A 14272-nucleotide genomic window follows, 5' to 3' on the forward strand; every position below is an offset into this window, starting at 1 on the left:
CACTCAATTTCAACATTGTGTGAACAGATCCTTTCTGTGTTTCTAATCCACTCCTGGTTTTGGTTGCAATAGGAGGACCACAATATGAGGACCATTCTTCAGCGCGTACAGAGCAGGAGCGCGCGCCTCCCATAGACTCCCATTATGAGCGGGAGGCTAACGGCATCCCGCGGCGGACAATTCCGTTGCGGAATTCCGCTACCTTAAGCCCGAAATAGCCTAAATGACCAGGCAAATTTTTATTTTTGCATTTTTTTCTTCTTACCTTTTAATAGCTATAGCTTTGTTATTTCTCAATCTACAGGGCCAGGTAAGGGCTTGTTTTTTGTATGTTTTTTTTTTAGAAAAAAGTTTACTTTGTTACAACGCCTTTCAATTTACCATAAATGTAAGACAAAACCCCCAAAATAATATTTATAGGATGAAACTGGAAAAAACTTTTTTGGGGTTCCCATGTCTACATAATGTACTTCACAGTAAAACTGACATTATATCTTTATTCTATACGTCAGTCCAAGAACGATAGCCATGTTTACATTGCTTTTCTAATACTTTACTTTTTCTTTTTTTCTATTAATCCTGTTTAAACTTGCTCTATTGTGACTCAAAAGTTTTATTTTTTTACCTACAGGGCTCTTCACGGCGTCGTTTTTACCATAGATTGGACATTAACAGGTTCACTTTAACTTACCATATGGATGATCAGCATGCCACATACAAGGAATAATTCCACTAGATAACCAGGGATGAGCAGCTAAATGTGAGGTGGAGTCTGGTGCCCAAGGTCCGGACAGTGCAGTTCCGCCTGTTACCATAAGGTTAGGGCTCAATCCAATAGCAGCCGGATGCATCTGAGAAATATCAGCAAGATCTTTGTTTTCTCTGAAAAAGACAAAACATATAATTAGAGATGAGCGAACCTCGAGCATACTCGAGTCGATCCGAACCCGAACTTTCGGCATTTGATTAGCGGTGGGTGCTAAACTTGGAAAAAGCCCTAAGGCTATGTGGAAATCATGGATATAGTCATTGGCTGTCCATGTTTTCCAGACAACCTTAGAGCTTTATCCAAGTTCAGCAGCCCCAGCTAATCAAATACCGAACGTTCAGGTTCGGATCGTCTCAAACCCGGTTCGCTCATCTCTACATATAATACATTAAAAATGCATACAGTCATACATATATATGCTTTTTCTTTGCATGTTGTGATAATTTTCTATTGTGTCCCATTTGCAATCCAGAATTGTGTGACATTTAAATCCTGTTAGGAATGGCAATGGAATTAGGATGGAATGGCGATGGAAGGATTAGGAAAAGCAACCTTGGCACAGATGAAAAAAGTACCACTTCATCTGTAACTAAGGTCATGCAATCCATAAATAGAACCAAAATTCTAAACTGCAAATGTAGGACAAAACAAATAAGTACAACATGCAACGTAAGTTCCACTTTCTACATGTATGTGGATTGGGAGCCTACTCTTGTACTAGTAATGCAGAGTACTGTCAATCCTTTTTCATTACATTTACAAAATGTAATAAATAGGGGCAAGTTTGAAACAATAAGAACATCTGTGTAGATCAGTACTACAACCACAGTGCAAGAAATGTACTCGAAATTAGCAAACATCATGGCGTCATAGAGGGTCCATGGCCTCCAGAGCTCAATTTTGTATGATTTACACCTGGAAACTGGTGTAAATCATAGTAGAAATGTACTCCATCTCCAAGCTGTAGATGTCTGAGGCTGTAGCCCATCAGTGACAAATTTACTGTGTGCCTCACATTAAATATGGTGCGGGACACCGCGGTGCATGTTTAGTTAAGACTGGCATGCACATACACCCAGCTCAATAGATACACACCTCTCCCTTTGCCAGTGCACTTTGACAAACCCAGGTCTTTTCACCTTGCCAGACAATGATATTCTGGCTCCTACTGTGCCACAGAATCTAAAAATGGAGCTGGAGTTACCATTCTTATCTCTAACACATGTCCCTTCCATGTGGCAAAGGAGGAAACTGATCCTATAATAGTTTACACTTTTTAATGTCTATGCCCCTAAACTGACATGTTTATTATTTTGCGGCTGCTTTTCATTGAGCAGACAATGTAAAGTACAGCTCCGGACGTAGTTCACATTGTATGCTTTGGCTAACTGGAGCACAGGCACACCCGAATGTGCCCGAATTCCAAATAAAAAGTGATGTTCACCCAGCCGGGGTGAACATCACAGACAGCGGCACAGTGTCACAGAACAGCTGCTGTTTTACCATGTGTGAACATGGCCTAAGACGTAATACATGGCCTAATTTATCGAATAAGCAAGTGCCGATCTGCTAGATCAGCACTCACTTACAGAGCCTATTACACGGCTCAACTGTCGAGCAGCAGGGGCTGCACGGACATTGTTAATTATGTCTGTGCAGCCCTTGCTGTACAAAGAAAATAACAATCATGCATATTTACCTGTCTACACTCACCGATGTCCTCTTGCCTCTTCCCAGCTGACCGGAGCCACCGCTGAAGCTTCTACACCAAACTCTTAAGGGACAGAGCGGCCCAGCCAACCATTAACTGAGACAGGACAGAGGTATGGCCAGTTATTGGCTGAGCAGCCTGTCACTTTAGAGACCGATTTAGAGACTCCACCAGCAGCTAAGGGGATCAGGCAGAAGCTAGAACACCACCGGGGACATGTATGTATAAAGTTTATTATTTTTTAGTGGCCAATGATTTTTCAACATGTTGTTTTTCAACAATCAGCCGATTACCATGTCTTCGGCTGATCGTTGTCTTTACTACACGGAGTGATAATCTGCCAAATCGCCCTGACTGGGCATATTATGACTCTGTGCAATAGTGCCATTAGGGTGCTATTACACTGGCCGATAGCGGCCCGATCTGCTAGATCGGCGCTTGTTTACTGGGCCTATTACACGCTGATAATCTTTTAGCAAGGACATGGACATTGCATGGATATTGTTAGCAAGCCTTTGCCTAAAACAGTTTCCTAAAAACAGCCTTTGCCTAAACAAACAATTTTTACATTACCTATCCATGTTCCTGGTATTCTCCTGCGCTCTGCATGCATCCTCCAGCAGCTTCAGAGCGGCCTGTCAGAGCTGCTCTTCCCCTTCATCCGCCACTGCCAGTGATTGGCTGAGTGGCCTGTCAGCTAGGACAGGCTGCTCTGAAGCTGCAGTGTGCAGGACCAGGGAGGAAGCATGCAGAGCGCAGGAAAAGACTGGTAAAGTGGATAGGTAATGTACACTGTTTGTTGAATTGCCTGCTGCACGCGTAGTGATGTGCGCCCCACGCCCGTTGATTTTAGGTCTGGACCTAAAGAAACAATCAGCCAATGATTGTTTCATCAGCTGATCATTGTCTCTATTACACAGAGCCTTAATTAGTCACGCTCTGTGTAAAAGGGCCCTTATGGTGCGTTTACACAGACAGATTTATCTGACAGATCTTTGAAGCCCAAACCAGGAACAGACTATAGACAGAGAACAGGTCATAAAGGAAAGACTGGGATCTATCCTGTTTTCAAATCCATTCCTGGCTTTGGCTTCCAAAATCTGTCAGATAAATCTGTCTGTGTAAACACACCCTTAGTCTTTAGGCTACGTTCAATAGAACCCATTAAAGGCAATGTGGTCCACCAGGTGTTGTTAGTATATGGAAAATAGAAGGACTGTATCCAGCTCCACAGGTATGAAGTAAAAACTGTTTCTTTATTGGCTCATATTAAAAACGGTACAAAAACACTAGGCGTCTAGGATGTTTTTGTACCGTTTTTAATATGATCCAATAAAGAAACAGTTTTTACTTCATACCTGTGGAGCTGGATACCGTCCTTCTATTTTCCATATACGCATCGGGAGCCGCCCCGACTTGATTGTCCGTGCTTCACATCCGCTGGTGCCTGTTAACCATTGATACAGGGTGAGCTGATTGTTTGCCTCTATTCTGAATGCTTAGGTGTTGTTAGTGTTTAGCATATAAAGCATCTAGCAAAGTTGTTATTTTTAGTTTTCTGTTCCTATAACAGCACAGAAATAAATTAAATAAAAAGGTGCAGATGTGAATACAGCCTTAATTGTAAAGCCAAAGCATCACTTTATTAAATTAGTACTAAACCATAAGAGTATTTAACCCCTTAACGACATCGGACGTAAACTTACGCCCTCGCGCCCTGGTACTTAGCGCATCAGGGCGTAAATTTACGCCCGATGTTTCCCCGATCGCTGCGTGTTCGCACACAGCGATCGGGGAAGATGGCCTGCTATAAATCATAGCAGGCCATCTTAGCTTCTCGGCACGGGGGGTGGTTAACACCCCCCCGTGCTTACGATCGCCGCTATAGGCTGATCAATTCAGATCAGCCAATAGCGGCGATCGGAACCTTTCCGGGTCATCGGTGACCCGATGACCCGGAAAAAAATGGCGGTCGGTGCTGTTCGAGGACGGCACCGACCGCCATTACTGTAAAAAGTAATGGTGGTCACTGTGCCACCGGCCCGATCGCCGTGAACGGCCGGCCACTGCTGGATAAAGGTCACCACCTGTACGGGGATAACTTTATACCAGCACCCCCTCTTCCGGTCCCTCGCTGCCCTGTAGCTTGCGGCACGATACGAAAATATCAGAAGTAGTAATAGAGCCCAAATATTTAGCAGCCATGGAGCGGACCCAGTGCTTCTGGATATGAAGGACCCCGTATCGCACCAGGACAACATTTTCCAGGTGACGTCCCCCACACTGGAAAACAGGAGACCCCAGAAGAAGTGCAGAGTGTGGCGTAACAGGGGGATCAGGAAGGACACCATTTTCCAGTGTGACACCTGTCCTGATCACCCCGGCCTCTGCATACTGGATCGCTTCAAGGCGTACCACACGTCACTGGGGTTCTATATTATCTAAATTCTGTCCCTTATTCCTATTTCAGGGGTCACGTTGATCCAGGGATTATTCTGATCGCCATTATGGAGTCGGGAAGGAATTTTTCCCTGTGATGAGGCTACTGTCGTCTGCCTCACGAGGGTTTTTTGCCTTCCTCTGGGTCAACACAGGTTGAATTTGATGGACACCTGTCATTTTCAACCTTCAAACTAATAATTGGCCTAATACCCCCAAATAAATTAGAATTGTCCCTTTTCCCCAGCTAAGTAGGTATGGCCGCCATTCCCATTAGAGGAGGCCATGATGCAATTACAAAGCCTCTGTGCGGCCAGGACAGTAGAAACCCCCCACAAGTGACCTTATTCTGGAAACTACACCCGATAATGAATCTAACAAGGGGGGCAGCGGGGATATGGCCCCCTGGTGACGGCCACATTTGGGACGTGAAAATGAAAAAAATTGTATTTTTTATTTTCTCGGCACATGTTCTACGTAAGTGCCTGTCACCAGTGGGGTCCATATCCTCACTGCACCCCTTGTTAGATTCCTTATGGGGTGTAGTTTCCAGAATGGGGTCACTTGTCGGGGGTTTCTACTGTCTTGGCAGAACAGGAGCTTTGTAATTGCGACATGGCCTCCATACTGCATTCCAGCCTCTAAATGGCGCTCTGTCCCTTTGGTGGCTTGCCCTGTGCCCATATGGCACATTATGCCCACATGTGGGGTATTTTCGTACTCAGGGGAAACTACCCTACATGTTGTGTTCATTTTCTTTTTTAACCCCTTGTGGAAATGGAAAAAATCAAGGCTAGACCAACATTTAGTGTTTAATTTTTGTAAAATTTTTACTCTAAATCATTAATCTTGTCATGATTTTTTCATTTTCACAAGGGGCTAAAAGATAAAAAAAAAACACTAAATGTGTAGCGCAATTTCCCCTGAGTACGGAAATACCCCACATGTGGACATAAAGCGCCGTGCGGGTGCAGGGTAAGCCTCCGAAGGGAAGGAGCGCCATTTGGTTCTTGAAGGCCAGTATTTGGATGGAATGGATTTCGAGGGGCCATGTTGCATTCAAAAGGCCTCTGTGTTGCCAAGACAGTTGAAACCCCCCCACAAGTGACACCATTATGGAAACTACACCCCTCAAGGAATGTAACAAGGGGTGTAGTGAGCATATGGACCCCACTGGTGACGGGCACAAATGTGGAACAATGTGGCGTGAAAATGAAATATTACATTTTTTACACTATAATGTTGGTTTAGCCTTGAATTTATCATTTTCACAAGGGGTTAAAAGAGGGGGAAAAAACAAAATGTGTAGAGCAATTTCCCCCGAGTCCGAAAATACCCCACATGTGGACATAAAGCGCCATTTGGGCGCAGGGCAAGCCTCCGAAGGGAAGGAGCGCCATTTGGATTTTGGAGGTTGGATTTGGCTAGAATGGATGATGAACGCCATGTCGCATTTACAGAGCCCTCGTGCTGCCAAAACACTGGAAACCCCCCACAAGTGACCCCATTCTGGAAACTGCACCTCTCAAGGAATCTAACAAGGGGTGCACCCAGGATATGGACCCCTTGATGACGGGCACATTTGTGCCATGAAAGTGAAAAAATGAAATTTTTTACTTTTACGTCACATTGTTCCACATTTGTGCCCGTCACCAGTGGGGTCCATATGCTCACTGCCCCCCTTGTTAGATTCCTTGAGGGGTGTAGTTTCCAGAATGGGGTCACTTGTGGGGGGTTTCCAGTGTCTTGGCAGCACGAGGGCTCTGTAAATGCGACATGGCCCTTGAAATCCATTCCAGTGAAATTCAGCTTCCAAAAGCCAATTGGCGCTCCTTCCCTTTGGAGGCTCGTCCTGCGCCCGCTTGGCACTTTATGTCCACATGTGGGGTATTTCCGTACTCGGGAAAAACTGCGCTACACATTTTGTGTCTTTTTTTTCCTCTTATCCCTTTAAGGAAATGAAAAATTGAAGGCTAGAACAACGTTTTAGTGTAAAAAATAAATTTTTCTTTTTTCACGCCATATTGTTCGGAAAATCTGTGAAGCACCTGTGGGGTCCAAATGCTCACCGCACCCCTTGTTATATTCCTTGAGGGGTGTAGTTTTCTAAATGGTGTCCCTTTAGGGGTTTTTTTTAGGTTTTGGCACCCCAGAGACTCTGCCAACCTGAAGTGGTACAGTCAGAAATGACCAAATATAACGGAGGCGTTGAAATTCACTAGGCGCTCCTTTGTATCTGAGGCTTGTGGTTGCGTCAAATAGCGCAATAGGGCCACATATGGGGTATTTCTATAAACTGCAGAAACGGGGCAATAATTATTGGGGTGCATTTCTCTGGTAATAGGTTTATAATTATGAAAAATATTGGATTACAATAAAATCTCTGCACAGAAAATTAAAATTTTCAAATTTCTTACACACTTAGCTTTTATTTCTGTGACTCCCCTAAAGGGTTAAAACACTTTCTGGATGTGCTTTTGCAGAGTGTGGGGGGTGCAGTTTCTGAAATGGGGTGCTTTGTGGGGCTAACATACAGGCCCCTCAAATACACTTTAAACCTGAACAGTTCCCTAAAAATATCTGATTTTGAAATTTTACTGAAAATTTGGAAATTTGCTGCTAATGTTTTAAGCTTCCTATTGTCTAAAAAAAATGAAAGAGCGTTTAATAAATGCCGCCAACATAAAGTAAACATGTTGCTAATGCTATTTAATATATAATTTATGTGGTATAACCACTTTCTGTATACGCAAAAAAGTTTCAAAGTTGGAAAAATGCAGTTTTTCACATTTTTTCACATTATTTGGGTTTTTTTCATAAAGATTCGTTATGAGTATCGACTCCAATTTACCAGAAATGTAAAGTACAATATGTCACGAGAAAACAATCTCAGAATCAGCCGGATAGGTTAAAGCATCCCGAAGTTATTAATGAATAAAGTGACACTGGTCATATTCATAAAATTTGTCTCTGTCATTAAAGGACAACTCCCACAAAAATTTTTTTTTGCTCATTTAACACACATTACAAAGTTATATAACTTTGTAATGTGGTTAAATACCCGGCCTGGCCCCCTTCCCCCACTTTCGGACCCCCGACCCCCCACCCCAGAAGTTAAGGAATGTATACATTACCTATTACGATCGTCACGGTCCTCTTCTCCGGGGCGGCATCTGGTGACGACGACGTCAGAGCCGAGGGGCGGTCCGGGTCTTCTTCCTCCTCGGCGTCTTCATGCAAAGTGAATGGGGATGAAAAGGCTGCTGGTGCACATGCGCACCAGCAGCCTTTTCATTGGCTGGAGCGCATCACATGGCTTCCAGCTTGCTCAGCCCTGATTGGCTGAGCTTGCTGGAAGCCATGTGATGCGCTCCAGCCAATGAAAAGGCTGCCGGTGCGCAAGCGCACTGGCAGCCTTTTCCATCCCCTGGACCCGGAAGTTGGAGACATCGCTGGATGGCGGAAGGCGGCAACGGAGAGGCGGACGGCGGGCGAATCGAGTGGCGATCGTCACCGGAGAGATGGTGAGTATGGTGTCTGTGTGTGTGTCTGTGTTTTTTTTTTTTTTTGGGGTCCCGCGGGAGTTGTCCTTTAAGGCCATTTCAGGCTCTGTCCTTAAGGGGTTAAATGAATAAATTTGAATACAAACACTAAAGGATAAAGAAAACAAAACAATTCAACAAAGATACTTTTTATGTACAAAACAAAATTATAAGATCACCGAAGAAGCTTTGCATGCTCCCTGTCAAGTCTCTCCAACAGCAATCTCTCATTGCAATGCCTAATCCTTTCGTCCACACTCTCCTCCCTTGTAGGACCTATTAATGAAAAGGATATAAAAAAAACAATCACATCGAGTTTGTTTTTAAGGTTCCTTTCAATCAATCAATCATATGAACTTATTCAAAGGAAAGGGGGAAAAATTCTTAAGTTTATTCATGTTTGACTCCCATAAAGATTATGCTGTCTTTAGTTATGTCTCACAAAGGATACATGGCTAAAAGAATGCACAAGTTCGAAAAAAAGAAGAAAAAAAAAAAGTAAATCCCCCTCTATAGATTTTGCCCATTTGGAAAAGTTTAACATACAAATCTCTACTAGCGAGGTTATATTCACTTGAGCTTATGGGGAAGTAAAATGCACATTCAGGCTTGGTTTGCGCCTGTGCTGTATTTTCTGTTGTCCTGCTCCGACACTTTATTCGATACAGATCAAGGAATTTAGTGAGTGATCTGTGGATTCATAAATAGTGCACATATTGAAATTTTTACTTTTTGGAGTTCAAATTTGTTATCTTTCGTAGTTTTTCCAATTACAACAAAGAGGTTTCTGTGGTTTTAAATACAAAATGTGTAATACTCACTTAGAGATGGGTGCTGTGTTCCACTACTTTCACTGACAGTCACATAACAGGTCACCAACCAGCAGTTTATTTGCTAGTCAATGGTAATGACTAACTGTCCTCCACGTCAACGCTGGCCAAAATGAGAATGTGGCTGCAGGCAGGGATGGGTACATAATAAAGACACTCTACTTACCTGTCCCTGTGCCCCTGCAGATTACCTGTCCCCTCCTGGAAGTGGGGAAAAATATCTCACCCAGCTGCTGGATTGTCCACTGCAATGGTGTCCCACCCCAGTAACTGACTGGCTGAGCAGGCAATAAATCAGCTGGATAATGACATCACTAGAGCAGGAGATTCAGGAGCCCAGAAGGGGCTTAGGTACAGTAAGAAAACACTGCAGGTTTTAGTAAGTAGAGCTTCTTTAGGGTACAAACACACACACCGTATACGCAGCGTATTTTCTGCTGCGATACACAGATTAGATCTAAACAACTGAACACAGCATCAAATCTGCACCATCAAATCTGCTGCAGATATGCTGCGTATACGGTGTGTGTGTTTGTACCCTTACTGTTCCCCTTTGCCTGCAGCCAAATTTTCATGTTGACTAGACTTCTCCTTTAAAATGCCCCCTCTGGTTGGCACATCCCAGCAGCATACAATCCTATCTTGTGGGTAGATTGAGCAGAGTTAGGGTCATTTAACATGATCGGATCGGACCAGGTCTCAGTATTCAGACCCATACCGATCGGGAGACAGAGCAGGCAGAACATCGCACTAAGCGCAGTTCTCTCCCGGCTCTATGTTACATTATCAGTCGGACTGCATAGAGCTCCATTATAAGTCTGACTGATCATGTGACACAGAGCCAGGAGAGGACAGGGTCTTCCGGTCAGTACGGGTCTGAACACTCAGACATGGACCGATCAAAACTTGACATGTCAAAAGTTTTGTGAAATGACAGTGTTTGCACAATGAAGATGGAGAGGAGTTTCAAAACTTCCCACCCACTTGATCAGATGAACGCTAAAGGACAGTTCTGTAGCCACATAATAGTGGAAGAATGTTACACCTGTTCAATACAACACCGATCTCTTATTACCATTGCAGATTTCTATTTTGTCTTTGTTTTTTTTAAAACTGGAAAACTTATTTAGGGTACATTCACAATTAGAGGATTTGCTGCAAATATCAATGTAACTAAGTGATTGAACACAGCATCAGATCTACAGCAGATGCTGGAATTGTAAATGTACCCCTAAAGGGACTTTCCAGGCTTAGAAAAACAAGGCCTCTTTCTTTCAGAAAATGCAGTTACAGTTCAGTACTATTGATGTGAAGGAAGCTGAATTGGAATTCCACACACAATCTGGGGACAGTGGTGAAGCAGTTTTTCAAGAAAACAGCTCTGCTTTTTCTAATCTTGGCTAATCCCTTTTGGTGCTACAAGATGCAGATCCTGTATATGTGAATGGACCCTAAGGCTGCATTCCCACGTTCCGTGATCCTGACGGATCACGGACGTGGAATGCATGTACCGGAGTCCCCCCGCGCCCGGACAGCATCTGTAATTAGATGCTGGGAGCGGGGGAGACTGTATTCATAAGCGCCGCGCTGTAGTAAATGCACCGCGCGGCTGATTCATTACAGCGCGGCGCTTATGAATACAGTCTCCTAGCATCTAATTACAGATGCTGTCCGGGCGCGGGGGGACTTTGGTACATGCATTCCACGTCCGTGATCCGTCAGGATCACGGAACGTGGGAATGCAGCCTTAGGGTTCGTTCACACTGATTAAATGTGGCGGAAGATCAGCAGTGGAACTCTCTGCCCGGCAATCCCACCTGTCTCAGTGTGTCATATTCTGTCTATGAGAGGGCTCCCCCGATCTCCGTACAAAGAATTGACATGTCAATTGCAAGTTTTTAAACCGCTGCTCAAATTAAATTAGTTGGAGTTCTGTCCCTGTTCTGGAGTTTAAAGGGGGAAGCAGCCTTTAAATGAATTGCCAGCAGTACAATTTCTGGACTTCCTGGGGGACATTTACGAAGAACGGCATACTTGCAGGTTGGTCTTACAAACCTGCACCTTCTCCCTGGCATATGCCCCAGCTGCCACCTTAATAAATCTTCCCGTGTCCACATTTTCTCACACAGTGCACCATCTCTTCCCCTCCCTGTGACTTACACTCCTTTAATCCTGAAACAGCAGTCATCATCATAGCTGCATCAGTGGCAGAGACAGGAAGGCTCCCGCCATATAAAGGTGTTGACTTGGTATAATGTATTTGAGGACACAAAAAGGCAAGAGTCACAAGGAGAGAGATTGATTATATGTCAGGACTGTGGCACTATACGTATGGTGGGTACTGCATTTGTGAGATACTTTGGGGAATAAATAAATTTGGGGACCAGAAAATTACAGTTACATTAGGTACATCTGAGTAATGGTAATTAATGTTAGGATTAGGTTTAAACATCATGCACTGTGCATAGGCTGGAGAGTTCACATGCTCAGACTGTAATGACAGCCTTTCTCAACAGCTGTTAAAATAATGGGCGCTTTGTTTGTTTAATCTTTTTATTTAAGTTTTAAAGCATCAAAAAACAAAAACCATAACATTTGTAATATGCGCTCTTAGGTATAAATCATCACATAAAACAGTTGTTACAGAGATCATAAGGTAAATTAAGATAATACGTAGCCTAAAAACATATCATACAAAGGCATTGAAGTATAAAAGCACTAAAAAATAGTAACAATAAACATACAAATGGATGCTTCTATACAATAAGCTATTCAAATCAATTGACATCAAAAGGTCCTTAAAAGGGGTAATCTGAGGCCTAATTCATTGCTTTAATAAATTTATATTACTGGAATACAAAACAATACTGTTCTTCTGTAATAACATTTATACAACTTACCTTTGGAGGAGAGCATTTTATTTCCACCATTATCCTTTTGTCGAGCAACAGCCACAGCTATGCCAACTGGTGGATTTCGAACTTCCATTTCACCCTGAAAGCTTAATGAATCCTTTGCCATTGTTTTAGTGCTTTCAGGTCTATCTGGATCTCTTTTGACCTCTGGCTGTGACAAACTCTGAACTTTAATCTCTTTTAACTCATCCAACCTCACGTTGCCAAGACCACCAAAAGGACTCTTTTTACCACTATTTTGCCAAGCAACAGTCTCTTTATCAAAGTTTCCACTATATTTAATAAGATTCTGCATGGCCGAGCGCTCACAATGACCAGCTTGATTTGTAGATTCTATGTTTGCTTTCCTAGAACCTACATTTCTAGATTCAATACAAAGTTTAGGTACTTCCTCTTTTCCATGGTTTATCTGGGAGTGTTGTGTGGCTAAAACAGGTATCTGTGAATTAGTAAAATTACTGGTCTCTAGCTGCTTTGCTTTCTCTTCCAAGTGCTTCACAAAGATAATCCCTGGGTCTTGTCGATGAGAATCAATGAATCCAGGAATCTTGCATGCATCTTTGACACAATCCTCCTGCCCACAATGAATAGGATCAGCACTGGAAGCAAACATTTTTTTCTCTAAAGAAGCATGACCATGATTTTTCAAAAACAAGTCCAATACACCCTGACCTTTTAGGGAGGAATTACAGCAAATTACAGATCCTTGCTCTCGGATACCTTCTGTTTTTTTTGCATCATTTACTAAAAATTCCTGGGGAACATGAGCATGAGAGAACTGTGCCTTTTCTTCAGGCTTCCTCAACTCTTTTCCATTAAGGGTAGCAAGCTGTATATGACTGCTGTGTTCAGCAGAAGCCTCAACAGTAGCTGAAAAATTTGGTGCTAATGTCTTTATGTCATTGGTAAGTTCCTTGTCTTGTGGGTTCATGCTGTTTATGGAAGAGTGAAGAGGTTGGGCAGGTAATGGTGTGGTGGAGGCTACTTTGCAGAAAAAGTTTACAGGATGAGAGGACGGAGATGAGCATTGTGTACTCAAACCTTTATCTGGTGTCACAACACGATCTCCAAATTTGGTTTGATTGGGGTTTGTGTGGCACAAAGCCCTTATGTTCTCATCATGTCTACTTGGTTGCTTGATAAATCTGTCTTCTGCAGTAGATTTGGAGAATGAGTCACCCCCATGGTTACTCAAAAGAGATGTTTGGAATTGTTTGGAGTTTGTTTCAATATTCCCCGACCAGCGGTTTGGCCTAAACTCGGATAAAAATGACGAGCGATGATCCCCTTGTTTGGGTACCCTGTGAACGTTATTTTTCTTCTTATCCTTTTCAACTTTACTGTCCAGCTCACGGTCACTAAAGTCACCAGAATGTGTCTCTTCTGAAAATCTCCTATCTTTTTTTGCTGTGCTCAATATGGATGGAGTAAGTAAGACTTCACTTCTGAAAACTTTTTCTTTCGAGTCCTTGGAAATCTCCTTGGAAATTTTAAAAGAATGACACACTTGTTCACTTTCATGCAAGTTTTGTCCCTGGTTAGCTGAGGTCTTTAAAACTGATGTTTGAGGATGATATGATGACTGCTGACCGACAAAGCAAAATCCATCTGAGGAAAAACAAAATAAAGAGGTACATTAGGACTGCAATCCATTCAGATTTAAAGGGGTGTTCCCATCTGGTGTAAACATGGCTTGGGGGGAGGGGTTCAATGTCAAGATACAACTACTGAGAACAATTACTCATTCGGGTCAGGAGGGGAAGACCCATCCCCAGCCAGGCCAGAAGTGAGACTAGAAACATAAAACCACCAGGCCCACAACTTTCCAATTCTTTCTAGGGCTTTGTGATTTTCATAGACGTTTCTCCACAGTAATTGACCAATCAACATTTGCAGTGGAGGTCTTCACTTCTCAGGGGTTCTAATCTCATCTGAATTTGGTGTTTTACTGGCAATAAGTAAAATGCAAGCCACTGCTAATTTCTCATACTGCCCCGAAGACTAGACCCTCTACACACCCTAGGGGAGAACAGAGCAGGGGTGGGAAACCTTTTCCATGTCAAGGG

General features: G+C 43.1%; 1 protein-coding gene across 5 annotated transcripts in view; it reads right to left on the bottom strand.

Moving 5' to 3' along the window:
* TNRC18 (trinucleotide repeat containing 18) overlaps window positions 1-14272 on the bottom strand; it is a 139647-nt gene that overhangs the window by 83939 nt on the left and 41436 nt on the right. For all 5 annotated transcript variants that reach the window (XM_069983549.1, XM_069983550.1, XM_069983552.1 and 2 more), the window contains exons 4-6: window positions 12192-13814; window positions 8641-8737; window positions 692-882 (exon numbers count right to left, since the gene is read on the bottom strand). In XM_069983549.1, the coding sequence (XP_069839650.1) occupies window positions 692-882; window positions 8641-8737; window positions 12192-13814 (1911 nt within the window). The remainder of the gene's footprint in view (window positions 1-691; window positions 883-8640; window positions 8738-12191; window positions 13815-14272) is intronic.

This window comes from Dendropsophus ebraccatus, chromosome 9 (genome assembly GCF_027789765.1).
Source record: "Dendropsophus ebraccatus isolate aDenEbr1 chromosome 9, aDenEbr1.pat, whole genome shotgun sequence".
NCBI classification, from domain to species: domain Eukaryota; kingdom Metazoa; phylum Chordata; class Amphibia; order Anura; family Hylidae; genus Dendropsophus; species Dendropsophus ebraccatus.